The following is a 20,765-nucleotide window of genomic DNA, read 5'->3' as shown; positions in this document are numbered from 1 at the left end:
CATTACCAGCCAAAATATATAAAAGTGGAAAAGTGTGTGAACAGCAAGGGAACCTGCTCATTAAAGGCAATATATATTTACCTCTTAGAGGCGAATACAAATAACAGCGGAATACAAAATGAGGTAAAGTTTCAATTACAGCTCTACCACAAAGACAAAGGCTGTTACCGTGGTATGTATTCCCAGCGATGTATTAAAAGTACGAAAATGTTATAAAAAATATCGCTTTAAAAGGGTTTTTGGATGCCACGGCTAATAAATGGTTGGAAGACGCCTTCACAGCTAAAGGGGCCAAACAAAGTGCGAACAGTATTTTTTATAACATTTTCAAACTCTTAATACATCGGTGGGAATACATAGAAAGTGCGAACAGTATTTTTTATAACATTTTCAAACTCTTAATACATTGGTGGGAATACATAATGCGGTAACCCCCAAAGTCTCTGGGGATGACAAATACCCTCGCAATGACCTGACAGTTCTGCAACTGGTAGGGCATTTACTCTAGCCAAGAAAAAAAGTTGACGAAACATTTGGGACTGTGGGAAAAGTAAAATCACTCAGCAAAACAGGAAAAATTATTTCTAGTTCAGTTGCAGTTCCCTGGCTCAACTGGGTCTTATGATGCTGATGGCATGGGATAGCCGAGAAAAATGGGTTTATCCTACTGGGAGAAGGTCCCAGAAACAGTCAACCGTATGATTGCCGCCGGCCCTGTTTTACCTGGCGTGTTGTGTAATGATTGAGAACTGTTTTTGGCCTATCGTTGGCCCTGTTTTTGCCTTTTGAAAATGCTGTTTGTGTGGCTGGCTAGTGTTGTCGTTCCCGAGCAATTCAGCTCACTTAGGGTTGCCAACCTCCAGGTAATAGCTGGAGATCTCCTGCTATTACAACTAATCTCCAGCCAATAGAGATCAGTTCACCTGGAGAAAATGGCCACTTTGGCAATTGGACGATGGCATTGAAGTCCCGCTCTGCCCCAAAAACCTCCTGCCAATGGCGATGAGGGACCTGGTAACCCTAAGCTCACTCCCTGCAGTTCCTACAGTGAATGCTCATCCTATCAATGCACAAGCCCTGTTTACAAGTTACACTGAATGTATGTACAGTGTGCAGCGTGCATTCGATTTTTCTTTATGCATACTATGAGTGATTCTTATGTTTTATTCAACACACCTACAGCTGAACGGGTGATTTAAACCACACTTTTGTCCAGCTCCCAGTCCCCAGATTCAGTTGTAAAGTGAACGTACATTGCCTCTTCCTTACAAACAAGTGTACGCATGTACAGACAGGATGTATGTGTGTTCACTGTAACATTTTTGAGAGCCAGCGTGGTGTAGTGATTAAGAGCGGAGGACTCTGATCTGGAGAACCGGGTTTGATTCCCCACTCCTCCATATGAGCGGAGGACTCTAATCTGGAGAATCGGGTTCGATTCCCCGCTCCTCCACATGAGCGGAGGACTCTGATCTGGAGAACCGGGTTCATTTCCCCACTCCTCCACATGAAGCTTGCTGGGTGACCTTTTGCTAGTCACAGTTGCCTCTGAACTCTCTCAGCCCCACCTACCTCACAAGGTGTCTGCTGTGGGGAGGGGAAGGGAGAAGGACTGTAAGCCGCTTTGAGGCTCCTTAAATGTAAAAAAGTGGGGTATAAAAATCAACTATTCTTCTTTTGAACAGGGCTACGGTGTATACAAGTTTTCTTTGTACATGCAATGAGCAATTCTTTCATTCAACATGTGTGTACATCTGAACACACCATTTAAACCCCTCATTTTTCCAGGTATTGGTCCCTGGATTTATTTTTCAAGTGACTGCTGTCAGCTGTTTCTTAGAAACCAGGTGTGCATGTGTATCCACAGGATGCAAATGCGTTCCCTCTAATGTGCGCACAGGATTATTGAGTCAAAAGATTGTCTGTATGTCTACTCTGACTAGCAGTGGCTTGCCAGGATTGCAATTATACTTTACCTGTAATCTGTCGATGGGAACTGAACCCAGGAGTCTCTTCATGCTCTGCCACTGAACTGCACAGTTGGGTTGAAGACTACGGTATTGTTTGCTAATCCTCTACAGAAGCTGACTTGTAGGGTTCCTCCCACCATCCCACAACTGGTGGTGGAAAGTTGCAGCCAATTTATGGCTGCCCCATTGTGGGGTTTTCAAAGCAAGAGATGTTCAGAGGCGGTTTGCCATTGCCTGCCTCTGCATAGCAACTCTGGACTTCCTTGGTGGTCTCCCATCCAAATACGAACCAGGGCTGACCCTGCTTAGCTTCTGAGATTTGTTGAGATTGAGCTAGCCTGGGCTACGCAGGTCAGGGTGTCCACAACTACTTTGTGAATATTAGGCTGAGAGGTAGCAACAGGCCAGTACGCTTTGTTGCAAAGTGAGGATTTGAACCCAGGTCTCCCAATATCAACCCAACACGCTGGAGCTCACGGCAAAAAGATGCATTCATTCTGTGCAGGCCAGTGAACTGGTAAAAACGTTGTGGGGTACAAGCAGTTGTGTACTTAACTGCATTATGTTAAAATACCGACGGTCACACCAAACCTTGACAGAGAACAGGTAGTGATCACATTAGAAATGCAGGGCATGGATCATCAGTTCCTTTTATTTCAAGCTCATCCGACCAAAGATCTTGAGCGCAACATACATAAGACAAAAAGCAAAATTTACAACATCATAGAGAGTTAAAATATTAAAAAAATACATACATAAGATAAAAACAAAATTTGCAACATCATAGAGTGATAAAATATTATAAACAATATGGCTTTAAAATACTGGGATTCATAAATTATTTTAAAATTACAAATATAAGAATAAATAAATATTTTTATAGGGAGCAATACAGACAATACATAGATAATATTTCTGTTTAGCACATGATTCAACTTTATCGTGACTTTAAAGCCAGGACTATTGCCAGATATTTGGTGACACCTCTTGTTATTCCTGGGTCCGTGTCTCCCATCAGTAATGAAACTGCCCAGGGGTGGCATGGATCATCTTGCCCGTAACGGCCCTTCTTGGGGTCACTTGGTTGAACAAATATCCTACAAAATGGGAATTTCCGACAGGCCCAAAAACTCTCTGGCATTTCCTGCTTTTAATGTAACCAGCCTTTGCCCTCCGCTCAGAGGCTGGGAAAGAGAGGCTGGCAAGGGGAGAGAGAGGATTAATGTATTCCCATACATAAAACCAGCTCCAGTGTCCCAAAGAGTACATGTTTTCATCTGGAGCCCATCTTCTGCAATGGGCTCCTGGCCAAGATTCTGTAAAAAAAGCATTGCACCAAGCCAAGAAATGCATGCCAGCAAAGGTCAGGGTCCGTGACTATTTTTTATTCTGTAGCTGTCAGGTACTTCCCATTTGGTTATTTTTGCACTGCCTGCAGCATTTGTTGAATAAATCAGACTCTACCCCAGGCAGGGTTGCCAGGTTATCTCTCCACAACCGGTGGGAGTTTTTTGGGGTGGAGCCTGAGGAGGGCAGGGTTTGGGGAGGGGAGGGACTTCAATGCCATAGAGTCCAATTGCCAAAACAGCCATTTTCTCCAGGGGAACTGATCTCTATCGGCTGGAGACCAGTGGTAATAGCAGGAGATCTCCTGCCACCACCTGGAGGTTGGCAACCCTAACCCCAGGGTGGCCGACTCTGGGTTGGGAAATACCTTGAGATGTTGGGGGTGGAGCCTGAGGAGAGCAGGGTTTCAGGAGGGAAGGGACTTCAATGGGGTTTAATGCCATAGAGTCCACCTTCGAAACTGGCCATTTTCTCCAGGGGAACTGATCGCTGTCGCCTGGAGATCAGTTGTAATCCCCGAAGATCACCAGCTACTACCTGGAGGTTTGCCAGATTCTTTTGTGTGTGTGCGTGGGGTATAATTATCATAGGGATTTTATATGCGATCTGTACATAATTTATACTTTTTTATATAAGTTTTAGGAGCCCCGTGGTGCAGAGTGGTAAACTGCAGTACTGCAGTCCAAGCTCTGCTCACGACCTGAGTTCGATCCCGACGGAAGTCGGTTTCAGGTAGCCGGCTCAAGGTTGACTCAGCCTGCCATCCTTCCGAAGTCGGTCAAATGAGTACTCAGCTTGCTGGGGGGTAAAGGGAAGATGACTGGGGAAGGCACTGGCAAACCACCCCGCAAACAAAGTCTGCCTTGGAAACGTCGGGATGTGACATCCCCCCATGGGTCAGAATGACCCGGTGCTTGCACAGGGGACCTTTACCTTTATATAATTTTTAAAATGTATTTACATAATACATTTCTTAGCCTCACAAGAACTACCAAGGTGGCTAACACTTTAAAATAAACATGATAAAATCACACTTTAAAACCATCAAAATCATCCCCTCTCCCACACATCATTAAAACACATTAAAAGCAGAGTTAAAATACAAACAAAGACACAAAAACAGCAATTAAAGCATTGGTCAGGAAGGAGTTATCACAGAGGGAATGCCAAACTGAGGGATTGCCAAGCGAAACAAATACTGACCTACTGATGTAGAAATAATATTGAAAAATACGTATGTTTTAGGAGGGAAAGTAACTGCACGGAAACAGACAATAGTGTGAAAATGAGATTTGCTTGGGGGAGAACAAAATGGTAGCAGGGATTTTGGGTCTCAGAGCAAAATCGAGAAAATTGGACACCATCTTTTGTACCATATTTGAAAGCAGGTCCTCAGGTGAGTTTAAAAAGTGAGGATTTTAAATTCCCCCCTCCTTCTATTGCATGCTTCTTGAAGAAGAAGGGATTGTTAGCCGCATTTGTGACGGTGAGGCTAATAGTGCGTTCCCTTTGGATGAACTAAGGTAACACATCAAGGTGCGATTTTTAGGTTAGCGGCAACCAGTGAAGAAGAAGAAGAGTTGGTTTTTATACCCCACTTTTCTCTACCTTTAAGGAATCTCAAAGTGGCTTACAATCGCCTTCTCTTTCCCTCCCCACAACAGACACCTTGTGAGGTAGGTGGGGCTGAGAGAGCTCTGAGAGAACTGTGACTAGCCCAAGGTCACCCAGCAGGCTTCATGTGGAGGAGTGGGGAATCGAACCCGGTTCTCGAGATTAGAGTCTTCCACTCTTAACCACTACACCATGCTGTATAAACTCATGTATTAACTTGGGCTGGATTAATTTTTCAACTGTTTGGGCCACTCTCCCCACATTCTGGAGGGAAATGAAATTTTTTTTTATAAGGACCCAATTGTTCCATCCTTTTGAAGCGGCGTGGCCATTGAAGTGTCAATATTAGTAATCTGAAAATGAAGATCTCTGTATCCTGGAAGATTAAGTCATCTACAAACATTTAAAATCCAGGCAGGACTGTGGGTGTGCACGCAGGGGTGGGACAGCTCTCTGGATGTATGTGTCACTGAGAAGAATCAATTGGTGTATTTAGGGTTGCCAGATCCGGGTAGGGCAACTCTTGGAGATTTGGGGAAGGAGCCAGGGGAGAACAGTCACCTCCGTGGGGTACAATGCCACAGAGCCCACCCTCTAGTCTAAAGCATCCATTTTCCTCAGGGGAACTGATCTCTATACCGTGGAGATGAGATGTAATTCCAGGGGATCCCCAGGTCCCACCTGGAGCCTGGCATCCCTAGGTGTATTGTATAAAAGGGGTAAAGGAAGATCTCAGAATGTCTGCTTACCTTAAACTAGGGTTGCCAACCTCTGGTACTAGCTGGAGATCTCCTGCTATTACAACTGATCTCCAGCCGACAGAGATCAGTTCACCTGGAGAAAATGGCCACTTTGGCAATTGGACTCTATGGCATTGAAGTCCCTCTCCTCCCAAAACACTGCCCTCCTCAGGCTCCATCCCAAAAATCTCCCACTGGTGGCGAAGAGGGACCTGGCAACCCTACCTTAAACTGACTCTAGTAATGGCTGTGTTTTTGAATTTCCAAGTGGTCAAGATGAGTGTAGTGGAGAGCCCTTCCACCCTTGACAATTTTGTGTGTGTTAAGTGCCGTCAAGTCGCTTCCGACTCATGGCAACCCTATGAATGAAAGTCCTCCAAAATGTCCTATCTTTGACAGCCTTGCTCAGATCTTGCAAACTGAAGGCTGTGGCTTCCTTTATTGAGTCAATCCATCTCTTGTTGGGTCTTCCTCTGACAATTTTACCTCTGACAATTTTATCTATGACAATTTTACCTATCAAAATTTATTCTTCCCCTCTAGGGTTGCCAACCTTCAGCTGGGGCCTGGAGATTTCCTGGCATTACAGGTCACCTCCAGACAACAGAGATCAGTTCCCCTGGAGAAAATAGCTGCTTTGGAGGGTGGACTCTACGGAATTAGAGGCTGCTGAAGTCCCTCCACTCCTCAAATTATGCAGCCACCAAGCTCTACTCCTCAATCTCCAGGAATTTCCCAACCCTGAGTTGGTAACCCTACCCCTTCCCTTTCAGTATTAGTAGCCCTTGTAGTATTAGTAGCTTGCCAACCTCCAGGTGGTGGCTAGAGATCTCCCACCATTTCAACTGATATCCAGGCAACAGAGATCTATTCACCTGGAGAAAATGGCTGTTTTGGAAGATGGACTCTATGGCATTATGCCCTGCTGAGGTCCCTCCCCTTCTCAAACTCTGTCCTCCTTAGACTCCACCCCCAAAATCTCCAGGTATTTTCCAACCCAGAGCTGGCAACCCTACCCCCCCTTACCAGGTTGGTAACAGCATTGTTGGTCAATAGGGTTGCCAGGTTCCCACTTACCTTTGGCGGGAGGTTCCACTGGGTGGGGCTGGGTAGAGGGAGGCCTGCATGCTCCCGACACCACTTCCGGTTTCCTAGCCCTGCTGTGCGCGCGCTCGGAGAGCATGCAGAGCAGGGCTGGGAAAAATGCTCCAGCCCTCCTTTGCACTTTACAAGCCCAATGGGGCTTGTAGAGTGCAACGGGAGCCTGGAGCCTTCAAAGCCCCGCTGTGCGCTCGCTCAAAGCACGCGCGCACAGCGGGGCAGGGAGGAACGCTCCAGCCCAGCCCTCCTTTGCACTCTACAAGCCCCTCATCTTCAACGGGAGGTTTTTCCGTGCATGCACACGATTGCCCGCCAACCCTCAGGTGCTCTGCTAGCAGAGGGGCACATTAGTGGGGGTTTGCCCGCCACCAGCAGGCACCTGGCAACCCTATAGGTCAAGCAAATGGCTATTAGCCACAATGGCAAAATGGAACCTCCATATCCAGCGACAATGTACCTCTGATTACCAGTGGCTGGGGGGGGGGGGATGTCAGGGATAATAGCAGGGACAAGACAGAAAACACTGATCCCCAGCCATCTGGTGGCCTACTATGGGAGATGGAATTAAACGGAGCTTAGTCTGATCCACCAGATCAGAGTTCTTACCATGTTTGAGTGGTACAAGGCCCCTTGCGATGCGGCACTTCCAGGTGTAAAAGCATTTCAAGGGGCCCTTTACCACTAGGGTTGCCAACCTCCAGGTATTAAAGTGCATAAAGTTAAATAAATAAATAAATAAATATATACAACAATATCTTAGTCCAAATGGTACTATTTGAAAATAGTACCATTTGGACTGTCTAAGATATTGTTGTATATATTTATTTATTTATTTCACTTTATGCACTTTAATACACTTGTTTACTAGATTGTTATCCAGTAGTTATTTCAGCCAGTCCTGTGCTAATTTCCTAACCTGTGGTAGCAGTACAGTGGTGTTAATTTTGGTTGCTCAACCTCCCTGGAGATCTCCTGCTATTGTTGTGCCTAAAAAAAATGCTATCCAGATAGGTCAGATCGAAGGATAACGCACTGGAGATCAGGAGTTAGTTTTACAGCTATGCCGTTTAATGGTACCAATTTAAACAATACAAGCTGGGATCAAATCTCTCCAGCCAAGACCCCAGAGAGTCACACTGCAGAAAGAATCACATTGCTGTTTAGAATTGCTCAAGCTTTATAGACTTCTAACAATAAGGATACTTTTCTGTTTTTCTCCTGATGTCATTCTTAACAAACAATTTCTGCATTAAGCCAGTTCTTTAGCTGAACGTGAAGTTCCCGTTACCAAGATAACGAACTTGCGAAGCATAGGAAAGCCAGCAGCGTTTTGGGATGTTGCAAACTCAGGAATGTTTGTGTGCTTATGCAAACTAAGTTTGAAGAGAGAGAAAACAGGAGGAAGGGGGGTAATTCTTGACACGCATTTATCTACACGGGTGTCACGTCTAAAAGAGAGATTCCTGCACCTGTTTATGTACACAGGGGCAATTAATAGTGCCGCAGGTAAAATACCTTTATTTTGGGCTATAACTTCACTTCGGCCATTTTCTCCAAGTGAACTGATCTCTATCGGCTGGAGATCAGTTCACTTGGAGAAAATGGCCGCTTTGGCAATTGGACTCTATGGCATTGAAACCTCTCCCCTCCCCAAACTCCGCCCTCCTCAGGCTCTGCCCCAAAAACCTCCCGCTGGTGGCGAAGAGGGACCTGGCAACCCTATTTCATGCTGTAAAAAACATTTGAATCCATGCCCTGAAAGACCCATTTGTTCCACTTATTTCCACCTATTTTCTGTCCCTCCCCCATTTTGGACAGTTGGACTGCATTTTTACGCAATATTTCTCATTTAATTTCATTTCTTCAAGGATATAGCACATAAGCTTTTAGACAAAATAATATAACAATGAATAAAATACATTACAGAGTAGGAACATTTGTCGCTTTGGGGAAAAATGATTAAATACGTTTTAAGATAGCTTTTTGTTGTATAGCTTTTACTGGTCTGATTGACTGTACTAATAAATCTGATAGCAAATTAAAAATGCAGTTAAAATAGCCACAGAATCACAGGATATTTAACTAGGCACTGAGTTGATGGCAGTAGCTCGAATTTTTAGTGCAGCCGAAATACATTTGGCAACTGCCAGAGAGATGTGACATTTGTTTCCGGACAGGAGGTTGAATAAGTGATAATCCTTCGAATGGCGGGGGACATTTGCAAGAAGGGGGGTTATCAGAGAAGCTGTTAAACTGCCATAGAATTTGCACGAGAGGGAAAAATGTAGCAGGGTTTCAGGCACCTCAAACCACAGAAGCAAACCCTTTGGCCACGTGGTACGTTAGGAAATCTCCCAAAAAGATCAACAATAGGTTAAAAAAAAAAAAAAGGTAAAGGTCTCCTGTGCAAGCACCGGGTCATTCCTGACCCATGGGGTGACGTCACATCTTGATGTTTACCAGGCAGACTATGTTTACGGGGTGGTTCGCCAGTGCCTTCCCCCAGTCATCTTCCCTTTACCCCCAGCAAGCTGGGTCCTCATTTGACCGACCTCGGAAGGATGGAAGGCTGAGTCAACCTTGAGCCGGCTACCTGAAACCGACTTCCGTCGGGATCGAACTCAGGTCGTGAGCAGAGCTTTTGACTGCAGTACTGCAGCTTAACACTCTGCTCCACGGGGCTCTTCTTCAGCAACAGGTAGTGCATTGAAATGGGCCAGGGAGAAGAGATGGCGATGGGAGGGGAACCGTGAGGAAATATATACATTTATTGCCTACACATGGTCTTGAAGGAGTAAAACTAGGGCTGCCAGCTCTGGGTTGGGAAACACCTGGAGATTTTGGGGGTGGAGTCTGAGGAGGGTGGGGTTTGGGGGAGAGACTTCAATGGGGGATAATGCCATAGAGACCACCTTCCAAAGTGGCCATTTTCATTTGGTGAACTGATCTCTGTCACCTGGAGATCCATTGTAATAGCGGGACATTGCCAGTCAACACCTGGAGGTTGGCAACCCTAAGTAAAACCCAAGGGGTGAGGGTGAAGTTTAACCACCTGGGTTATGAAGAAGAAGAAGAGTTGGTTTTTATACCATGCTTTTCTCTACCGTTAAGGAGTCTCAAAGCGGCTTACAATCACCTTCCCTTCCCCTTCTCACAACAAACACCTTGTGATGTAGGTGGGGCTGAGGGAGTTCTGAGAGAACTGTGACTGGCCCAAGGAGTGGGAAAACAAACCTGGTCCTCCAGATTAGAGTCCACCCCTCTTAGCCACTACACCATGTTTAACCAGTCCGATTGCAGCTCAGGGCTGTGTGTCAGCTTTGCAACTTTTAAATCTTTACCTGTATGACCTTCCCCAGAATGACACCCATGCCCCTAAATTGGCAGTTCATCCAGTCCCTCTTCTTCTCTATGCTGATGATGCTGTTTTACTGTCCCTCTCAGCAGTGGGCTGGCAGCGAGCTCCTAAAATCTTTTCACAATACCGTGCGGCTGAATTTCCCCGCATAAGCCATCATAAATCCAAAGTAACGGTCCTTTTCAAACCCAGACAGCGTCAATCATTCTCTTGGCCTTTAGATAAACATCATCCTGAGCAGGTTTATTCGTTTAATTATTTAGCTTTATTATTTCACAATATTTCTCTAACATGTCATCTTTGTGCTACATTGTCAGGCGTCTTCGCAGCCATACTTTCACCGAATGTCCTTAAAAGGTAGGGAAAATGGATGACGGCATCTTCATCACATGAAACCGTAAAATCAACTTTGAATCGAACCTGAGCTACCATAAAATTTGGTACTCTCCCTAATTATCCGGCAGGTTATTTTTAGTAAAAAAATATGTAAAATATTCAGTGACTTATTCCAGTTAATTCTGAAAATGCCATATGTGGCTTGAAAGATCCTTCCTGACAGGTTGGCATTCTCCGCGACGAAGGGTGTTTTTATTCCTGATAAAATCATGTTTCTCTTGACTGTTACGAATTTGTCAAATCACAAGACGAATGGGAGAAAATGCTGGCTCTCAGAGTCAGCAAAGAAAGCCAGGTCCATTGTTTGCAGGTCAAAGTCCAAGACTGCAAGGAATGGTTGGCCAGGCTAAAAAAGGGCAGAAGTCTGGTTTTCATCCCCATCCCAGAATGTCGGCTCTGAGCCCATCAGCCCTGGCACATCGAGTAAATACTTTCTATAATCGCTCACCAATCCTTCTCTAAGCCAAGGCTGCCCTAGTGTGCCTTTGGCTGGGGAGGGCGGGGTAGAAATGTAATAAAATAATAAATAAATTAAGGGGTTAACCCAATACAATAAAAAGAAAAATTGTACTAAGTCAATTGTTTCAACAGCAACGGGGCAAACAAAATGGCTTTGGAGAAAGGACCCCGATTGACACCAAAGAGTAGAGGCACAGAGACAGAAAAGGCTAATGCAATCTTGGGGTGCATCAACAGAGGCATAACATCCAAATCGCAAGATGTCATAGTTCCGCTGTACACTGCATTGCAGGCCGCACCTGGAGTACTGTGTGCAATTTTGGAGGCCTCTCTTCAAAAAGGCTGTGAACAGAATGGGTGCAGAGGAGAGCGACGGGGAAGATCAGGGGCTTGGAGACCAAGCCCTACGAGGAAAGGCTGAGGGACTTGGGAATGTTTAGTCTGGAGAAGAGGAGATTGAGGGGGGGACATGATCGCTCTCTTTAAGCATTGCTGCGTAGTAGTTTGCATGCCGGACTAGGACTGGGGAGAGTGGAGACCCAGGTTCAAATAACTTGGCTTGCTGGGCTTCATTCATTCATTCATTCATTCATTCATTCATTCAGCCTGTGTACTTTACAGGATTTTGTGACAATAAAACGAAAGAGGGGAGAACTGTGTACATTGCTCTGAGCTCTTTGGAGAAAGGGTGGGATGACATGGCAGACATCTCCTTGGTTGTTTGTGAAGGACTTACAAAAGGTCCATGCAAAATAAATAATATGGTTGGCCTTATCCTCTGGGCAAACATTGCACCCACGTTCCCCCAAGTTTAATTTTCTTTCCTTCTTGCTCTGCCATCTGTTCCTCCTGAAATCTCTTTATCGAATGATAAATATTTGGAGACGCCGATTATATCCTCCCCTTTCTTTTCTATAGGATGAACATGCCCAACTTCATCTACATTTTTCCCTTCAGATTTAAGTTTTTTTATTATTATTTGTGCGAGGTATAAATGAATTGCTCTTCCTCTGTTTTATTCTGGCAACCAACCTGTGAGGTTAAGTTGAGAGAAAGCACCTAGTCCACCGCCACCCAGTCAGGCTCATAGGCAAGTGGGGATTTGATGCCAGCCTCCATGTGGGACCCCTTGAGCGAGCGTGGTGTAGTGGTTAAGAGCAGTGGTTTGGAGCGGTGGAGTCTGATCTGGGGAACCGGGTTTGATTTCCCGCTCCTCCACATGAGTGGCGGAGGCTAATCTGGTGAACTGGATTTGTTTCCCCGCTCCTACACATGAAGACAGCTCTTACACATGAAGACACCTTGGGCTAGTCACACTCTCTCAGCCCCACCTACCTTACAGGGTGTCTGTTGTGGGGATAGGAAGGTGATTGTAAGCTGGTTTTTTAAATTCTTCCTTAAGTGGTAGGAAAAGTCAGCATATAAAAACCAACTCCTCCTCCTCCTCCTTCTTCTTCTTGAATTACAGCTCATCTCCAGACTACAGAGATCAGTTAACAAAATCAGTTAGCAGCCAGGAGCCAAAACGGTTGTGTCTGCTAAAACAGATTATGGGGGCAGTTTGAAAGATGCCTTTGTTCCCCCTCCCCCTTCCTTTTCCTCTTTCCCCTTCACTCTCTTTTTGTCCCCTCCCTGATTGTTCTCCCTATTATTAGTATTAGTTTTACGGGGGAGCTGTCTTGTATTTTATATTTGGTCAGGATTTTAATGTTAGCCTATAACTGTATAGAGTATTCATTTTTAAAATATATTTTAAATGCTGTTAGCTGCCCTGAGCCGGACTCAGGGAAAGGGCTGGATAAAAATCAAATAAATTTTAAAAATAACCTTTCTTAGATAGCTGTTGCAAATAATTTGCTTGTTCTGGTCTTTATCTTTAGGTGGGTTTTCCTCTACGAGAAGGGCTACCAGTCCCGGGACGGTATCATCAGCTCCGTCTCTGTGAAGCTCAAAGGGTTGACTCTTACAAATGTCAGCGGGATGGGCCCACACATCTGGGATGGCACCGATTATGTTTTCCCACCTCAGGTAAGGAGTCTGAAGCTGTGGCACATGTAGACTTGTTTGGAGAGAGGCGTTCCAAATTGAGATCGACTAGAGGTTTAGTGAACCCCAACTAGCTTATTAGGAAATGGCCTTGGTTGATTGTGCCCCTCCCACTTCCTAAAAACACGTGGTGGGCACCAGAAAAGGTGACATCCACTGTAGTTTACTTAGCTTGGGTGTTAATCCAGCTCCGAATATTACCAACATCTCCAATTCAGGAGGAAGTGGCTGGAAGTGTGTGTGGATGGAGGTCTACTGCTATGCACAGTGGCCATATGGGAAGTCCTTGAAGATCAGCCATGGTCCCTTCCAGTTGCTTGTCCCAGTGATTGAACATCAGGCCTCTGGATCTGGAAGGAGAAGGAGGAGGAGGAAGAGAAGAAGAAGAGTTGGTTTTTATATGCCAACTTTCTATACCACTTAAGGAAGAATCAAACCGGCTTGCAGTTACCTTCCCTTCCCCTCCCCGCAACAGACACCCTGTGAGGTAGGTAGGGCTGAGAGAGCTCTAAGAGCTGTGACTAGCCCAAGGTCACCCAGCTGGCTTCGTGAGTAGGAGTGGGGAAACAAATCCAGTTCACCAGATTAGCTTCCGCCGCTCATGTGGAGGAGTGGGGAATCAAACCCGGTTCTCAGGATCACAGTCCACCGCTCTAAACCACTGCTCTTAACCACTACACCAGGGGTGGGGAACCTTTTTTCTGCCAAGGGCCATTTGGATATTTATAACATCATCCGCGGGCCAAGCATTCTGTCCCTGCCCCCTTTAACCCCTCATTGTCGCCACTTCCGCCCCCAGCCCTCTTGTAGTACAGAGGAAATACGTTTCTCCACGGCCCGGGTGGGAAAGGGTTAATATGGTTTCTTGGGCGTTCCTAGCAGTTCCATAGCTAATGACTCTTCTGCAACGGGGGAAAAGGTTCCTTTTCTCAGCAAAACAAACTCACATCCGCCTTTAATAGAGGCTATTCCTGTCCGTGGGAGGGGGTGGATCGCCAGATCCTTCTGAGCTAGAGATCTGCCAGGACCCACAAATGGCCATACCAAATGACTTCGCGGGCCATAGGGCCTGACTTTCCCCAACCCTGCACTACACCATGCTGGTCCCATTCAGCTGTAAGTGAAACATCAACCCCTTTAAATTCCTCTAAGCCAGTGGCTATCACCAGACCTGTGAGTTCTGAAAACGAACTACCCACTGAGTAAAGCAGTATTTCCTAAGATGTGGAAAGCATGTGCACAAATTACTCTCTATGGTAATATGGTAGTTCTGCACTATTAGACTAGGGCCATTTATGCAGAGTCAATTTTGAAGCTCACTCAAAGCTCTCTTTTTAAATGTGACCTATAAAATGACTATTCACAGTCCCGACGCAAAAGGAGAAATTCCACCCCCCACTCGCCTGCTCCTTTGTTCCTTCCATTAGGCAACCGCCGTTTGCATAGCTAACGCGCGGCTGTTGTTTTGCATGCTTCCTTGAGGGGGTTCTTCATGGTGGCGGCGGAGCAAACACAAAAGGTCTCGTTAAAGGGGCTCTTAAGTATTGCGAAGCAGGTATGCACCGGCTTCTCAGTCACTTCCTGAACGATGGTTCACCGTGAAAAACTCAAAAAAATATGCGGGGCAATTTAGCCTGGAACTCACTGCTAATTACTAAGCATAAATGGCCTAGTAGTAACAAATTGTGCCGGAGTAAGGGGACTTTAATGCAAAGAACTCAAAATTACTCAAGGGAGCGGACCAAATGGAGGGACATCCTCATTGATGTGACAGGTAGTTTCTGACACCAACTTTGCCGTGTTTTCCTTTGTAGGGAGACAGTTCCTTTGTGGTTATGACCAATTTCATCATCACTCAAGGGCAGAAACAGGGATGGTGCCCCGAGGTAATGTGCTTCTGCGTTTTTTTTCGTTCCAATATCTGTATTTATTTTTTTTCAAGCTTGCTCAGGGCAGGTAGCTGCAAAAGAGCCAGTCATGTGACCTGCCCAAGCGCCTACTTCTGTGTACGCAGAATGGGTATGGCAATGGTACTGTTAAAATAGTGTGCAAACCTCTGGTCCATTGAACATGGGGGAGTGTGTTCGAAATTTTGTGGTTCCATTGCATGTGCGAATCCATCACAAGAAATGTAATGGGGGGGAATCAGAATTGTATGTATTTATGGGTGAGAGAGATTCTCCACTTTTCTGACTTGCTGAAAGAAAACCCAAACTTAAAAAAAAAAAAAAAACTCTTCCAGAAGACATGCAACTCACTAAAGTCTCAAGTAACCCTGAGGTTATTTGCTCAAATTAAACCATGTATTGATTTTTGAAAGATCAGTGAAACAGATGCAATGAGCAAATGCAAAATTTCCCCAAAGATTGATACTGAACATGAAACTATCTATTAGAGCATCAGACCACTAACCCAACTAACTATTGTCTGTGTTGACTGGCAGCAGCTCTCTGGGGGCTTGGGCAAAGGAACTCCGGAGATTCTTTAACTGGAGCTGCCAGGGACTGAATCTGGGATATTATTTATTTATTTATGTTTCAAAGCATTTGTTTTGCTACTGAGCTACAATCCCTCCTCATTATGACAGGTCCATTTAAGATACTCTACTTCTATGTCAGATCTCAGAAGCTAAGCAGGGTCGGCCCTGGTTAGTAATTGGTTGGGAGTCCACCAAGGAATGCCAGGGTTGTTGTGCAGAGAAAGGCAATGGTAAACCACCTCTGTCTGTCTCTTGCCTTGAAAACCCTACGGGGTTGCCGTAAGTCGGCTGCTAGTTGACCGCACTTTACACACACACAAACCTGGTGAAGCTGCATAATACAGAGTCAGACCCTTGGTCTATCAAAGTCAGTATTGATCACTTTGACTAGTGGTGGCTCTCTAGGCAGGGTCCCAGGCAGAGGTCTTTCACATTCCCTATTATGGATCCTTTTAACCAAGAGAAGCTGGGATTGAACCTGGAACCTTATGCATAACCAGGCAGATATTCTTCCCCTCCCTGAGGTGCAAACCACTGCCCTCCGTGCACACGTATTCTTACAATTATACCCTTTAAATATGGGTGAGGACAATATACACAAATTAACTTGACACACTCCAGTTTGCATGAAGGCACTTTCTCCCCCCCCCCTCCTCAAATCTAATACAGAATCCTAACTGCCCTTACAGGGGAAGTAAGATACTGAAGGAGATCTGCCTATAGTTGAATGGTCATCATTTTTTTGTTCTCTTTTCAGAATCCCGAAACTGGGGAGTGTGATGAGGACAGTAAATGTACTCAGGGGAAATACGTTCGCGGAGGTACAGGTGAGAAACAAAATGCTCAAAAGCCTGTGTGACATCCTTTGGTATGTTCGGGGAGGAACTATGGCTCAGTGGCAGTGCATCTGCTTTACACACAGAAGGTCCTAGGTTCAATCCCCGGCATCTCCAGTTAAAAGAATCAGTTAGCAGATGCTATGAAAGACCTCTGATCTGAGGCCCTGGAGAGCCACTGCCTGTCTGAGTAGACAATAGTGACCACTGATGAACCCAAAGGTCTGATTCAATGTACAGTAGCTTCATGTGTTGTAAGTATTTATAAGAATGTAAGAGGAACCCCGCTGAATCTCAGACTGAGGTTCTAACAAATCCAGGGGATCTCCAGGCCCCACCTGGAGGTTGGCAACCCTAGAGAAACTGGGCATGAACTAACCTCCTGGAGACTTTGCATAAGACCTTTTGATATTTTGGAAGATTTTCTTCTCCTCACCTGACTGTGAACTGTCTTCTTTCTTCAGGTATGATGACTGGGAAGTGTGTGAATTTTAGCAACACCGTAAAGACCTGTGAAATCTTTGGCTGGTGCCCAGTAGAGATTGACGACTTTGTTCCTAAGTAAGGAATGGGGGTTCTCTGCATTTTCTTGTCCTAATGATATGAATCATTGCTTGAGAAGGGAAACTTTTTTTTAACACCAGTGGTCTGAGGTGGGTGGCAATGAAGAACGCTAATGGGACATGTATGTCTTGAACCCTGAACTCTGGAAGCAGAGACCAGACTCTGTGCATTGTTTTGGTAACTGGAAAGAACTGTAGTCCTGCTTTGGGGTGCTACCATTTCTCCCGTTTCAGTTGGGGATGATATCTGATTTCAGGGAGAAAGCTGGCAATCTTAGCAGAAGTTCTAACTAAGGAGGCACCTGAGTTTCTCCTCAGTTGCGTTTCTCTTCGGATTTTGGAGTTCTGAATTACCTGGCCCTGCTTCCAGATTGGAACCGATATTCTCCATGGTTCCATTTCTGGAATTTTATACAGAGTACAGAGTACCGACCTGGATAGCTCAGGGTAGCCTGATCTCATCAGATCTCAAAAACTAAGCAGGGTTGGCCTGCTTGGATGGGAGACCTCTAAGGAATACCAGGGTTGTGACGTGGAGCAGGCAGTGGCAAACCACCTCTGAACATCTCTTGACTTGAAAACCCCACGGGGTCACCATAACTCAGCAGTGACTTGACAGCAAAAAAAAACCCCAGGGTCCTTAGACAGTTTGCCACAGTTTTTGACTCCTTCCAGGTCACACATATCTTATTGTGCATAGCCAAACATATCCCCCCTGAAAAGCAATCTTGATGTGGCTTTATATACAATTATATTGAGAGTCTTCTGTGTTGAATTTTACTGGAGCGCCTGTGCACATTAGTAAAACATGGATGCGCTCATACAGGCACAAAAACATACCTAATTTTGCAATGATTTATAAATGCAAACAAAGATGCAATTGAACTAAAAGCTATAGGGAAGTGCACATGATCCAACACAGGAATTAATTTTAGAAATCATCCAAGTTGATCCCCATTTGTGGTGAAGTGAATGCATCATAGGGAGAGATTCTGAATTCAGGGCTTGTAAGACTGAACTATTCTGCCAGGCATATGGTTGAAGACAGCGACTATTTCCATCTATTTCCATGGCAGCTCCATCACTAACAACTCTTCTGCAAAGGGGGAAAGGGGTTCCTTTTTGCAGCAAAACAAACTCACAACCACCTTGAATAGAGGCTATTCCTGTCCACGGGAGGGGTGGGGAATCACCATTCTTAGATCCTTCTGAGCTAGAGATCGGCCAGGATTCATGAAGGGCCAGACCAAATTATTTTGCGGGCCTTAAATGACCCCCGGGCCTGACGTTCCCCACCCCTGGGGTAGAGGTTGGGAGGCATTCCCCTTCTCCAGTGGATTTTACCTGCAAGCATCAATCATTTTGTCTTCCAGCCCGCCTCTGCTCCTAGAAGCAGAAAACTTCACCTTATTTATCAAGAACAGTATTACTTTCCCCAAGTTCAAAGTCTCCAGGTAAGCAATTGATCTGCCAGGCAAAACTGGTTTCAGCCTTCATCTGACAGGCAGCTGTCTCTTTGGAGGAAGGGTGGGGTGAAAATGAGATAGCTGGTGGGGGGGGGGGGTCGTGTTATGTCTGGAGTCTGCTCCTGTGTTTTGCACTTGGGTTCTTAATTTTTGACAGACGCAACCTCGTGGAGAGAGTCACCAAGCAGTACCTCAGGAACTGCACCTATCACAAAGTCCGAGATCCGTTGTGCCCTGTGTTCGAATTGGGATATATTGTGGAGGAGTCTGGACAAGCATTTTCTACTTTGGCTCAGAAGGTGAGAGCTTGTCTGATAGATGTGGACATCAGGGTATCGGTGAAGAGCAGGACTGAGTCAAATCAAGAAGAAGAAGAAGAGTTGGTTTTTATATGCTGACTTTCTCTACCTGTTTTAAGGAGAATCAAACCGGCTTACAATCGCCTTCCCTTCCTCTCCCCACAATAGGCGCCTTGTGAGGTAGGTGGGGCTGAGAGAGCTCAAGGAGAACTGTGACTAGCCCAAGGTCACCCAGCTGGCTTCATGTGTAGGAGTGGGGAATCAAACCCAGTTCTCCAGATTAGAGTCCACCACTCCTAACCACTACATTACGCTGGTGGTATAGTGGTCATTGTCTTTCGGGTACACTTTCAGCAGAGTTGAAAAATGCCCCTCTCTGTCAACAGTATTTCAGCCACAGCAGCAAAATGTTTATTCATTTACCAGATGTTAGGGACATATATTGTTCTGCTTCTGGGCATCCCAGAAGCATCTGGCCAGCCCCTGTTAAAAAAAAGGACGCTGGAGCAGAACATGTTACAAAGCCCTTGAGTTTCTTGGGGGTGACCTGAGGTCTTTGTATCAGTCATTCCGTGGGAGCTTTGTGCCTCCCAGACCTAGGGGTGTGTCCTTTCCCCCTCGTAACCATATAGCACCCTGGCAGAAGCGGATTCAGCTTCCCCTCCCATGCCGTTTTCCCTTCCTAAAAGCCGCCCCTAGACTCCTTTGAAATGTGGTGTTGGAGGAGAGTGTTACGGATTCCGTGGACTGCCAAAAAAACAAATCAGTGGGTTCTAGATCAAATCAAGCCGGAACAGACCCTAGAAGCTAAAATGACTAAACTGAGGCTATCGTATTTTGGTCAAATTCTGAGAAGGCAAGAGTCACTGGAAAAGACAGTCATGCTAGGAAAAGTTGAGGGCAGCAGGAAAAGAGGAAGACCCAACAAGAGATGGATGAACTCAATAAAGGAAGCCACAGCCCTCAATTTACAAGAGCTGAGCAAGGCTGTCAAAGTTAGGACATTTTGGAGGACATTGATTCATAGGGTCGCCATGACTTGGAAGTGACTTGATGGCACTTAACACACACGCGCACAAAAGCTGCCCCCATGGATCCATTGTGGTCTTTGTTGCAAAATTTCTATGCAGCCATGCAAGTAACATGATTTTGCAAAAAGTACCAACAGCAGCTCCACAGGGTTGTTCAAGGAACCTAAAACTATGCTGGGGTGGGGTGGGGGAGGATAGCTGCAGCCACTTTGGCCCACACAATGTGGTTGTGAGGAGAAATGGGAGCATCTGGGAGGCACAAAACTCCCACTGAACATCTGATGCAAAGGCCTCGGGTCACCCCCAACAAACACGAGGGTTTCATAATGTGTAGATGTGTGTGTGTGTAAAGTGCCGTCTTATGGCGACCCCTTATTGGGGGTTTTCATGGCAAGAGACTAACAGAGGTAGGTGGTTTGCCAGTGCCTTCCTCGGCACAGCAACCCTGGTATTCCTTGGTGGTCTCCCATCCGAATACTAACCAGGGCTGACCCTGCTTAGCTTCTGAGATCTGACGAGATCAGGCTAGCCTGGGCCATCCAGGTCAGGGTAATGTGTAGATGGACTCAGTCAAATCCAATAAAGCTCCTCTTATACGGTTTCCCTCTCCTGTGCTTCCTCTTCTCTCTGTTTCATTTGCCTTCAATGATATTTGTATGCAGATGAATGTGATTCGTGTCGGTGAGAGCTGTTGGATTGTGAAAATACTCATCTTTTCTTCATTCTGTTTTCGGTTTTGTTTCCTTATCTATTTTTGCTTTAGCTCAGCTCCCCCACCCCTTTTGGTAAAAGCTTGCTTCCTTTTCTTGGATAAGTCATCCGGGTGATCCCCAAGAACACTATGGCATAACAGTAGGGCTGCCAACCCCCAGGTACTCGCTGGAGATCTCCCGCTATTACAACTGATCTCCAGCCGATAGAGATCAGTTCCCCTGGAGAAAATGGCTGCTTTGGCAATTGGACTCTATGGCCTTGAAGTCCCTCCCTGCCCCAAACCCCGCCCTCCTCAGGCTCCGCCCCCACCAGTTGGCAACCCTACATAACTGCCACATAGCCAAGT

At 45.7% G+C, this 20,765-nt stretch overlaps 1 protein-coding gene across 1 annotated transcript in view; it reads left to right on the top strand.

Moving 5' to 3' along the window:
* P2RX1 (purinergic receptor P2X 1) overlaps window positions 1–20,765 on the top strand; it is a 45,447-nt gene that overhangs the window by 7,370 nt on the left and 17,312 nt on the right. The window contains exons 2-7 of the mRNA XM_056864989.1: window positions 12,866–13,013; window positions 14,846–14,917; window positions 16,268–16,337; window positions 16,811–16,907; window positions 18,283–18,363; window positions 18,533–18,674. Of these exons, the coding sequence (XP_056720967.1) occupies window positions 12,866–13,013; window positions 14,846–14,917; window positions 16,268–16,337; window positions 16,811–16,907; window positions 18,283–18,363; window positions 18,533–18,674 (610 nt within the window). The remainder of the gene's footprint in view (window positions 1–12,865; window positions 13,014–14,845; window positions 14,918–16,267; window positions 16,338–16,810; window positions 16,908–18,282; window positions 18,364–18,532; window positions 18,675–20,765) is intronic.

This window comes from Euleptes europaea, chromosome 19 (genome assembly GCF_029931775.1).
Source record: "Euleptes europaea isolate rEulEur1 chromosome 19, rEulEur1.hap1, whole genome shotgun sequence".
Taxonomy (NCBI): Eukaryota; Metazoa; Chordata; class Lepidosauria; order Squamata; family Sphaerodactylidae; genus Euleptes; species Euleptes europaea.
This window is presented reverse-complemented; position numbering and strand designations above follow the sequence as displayed.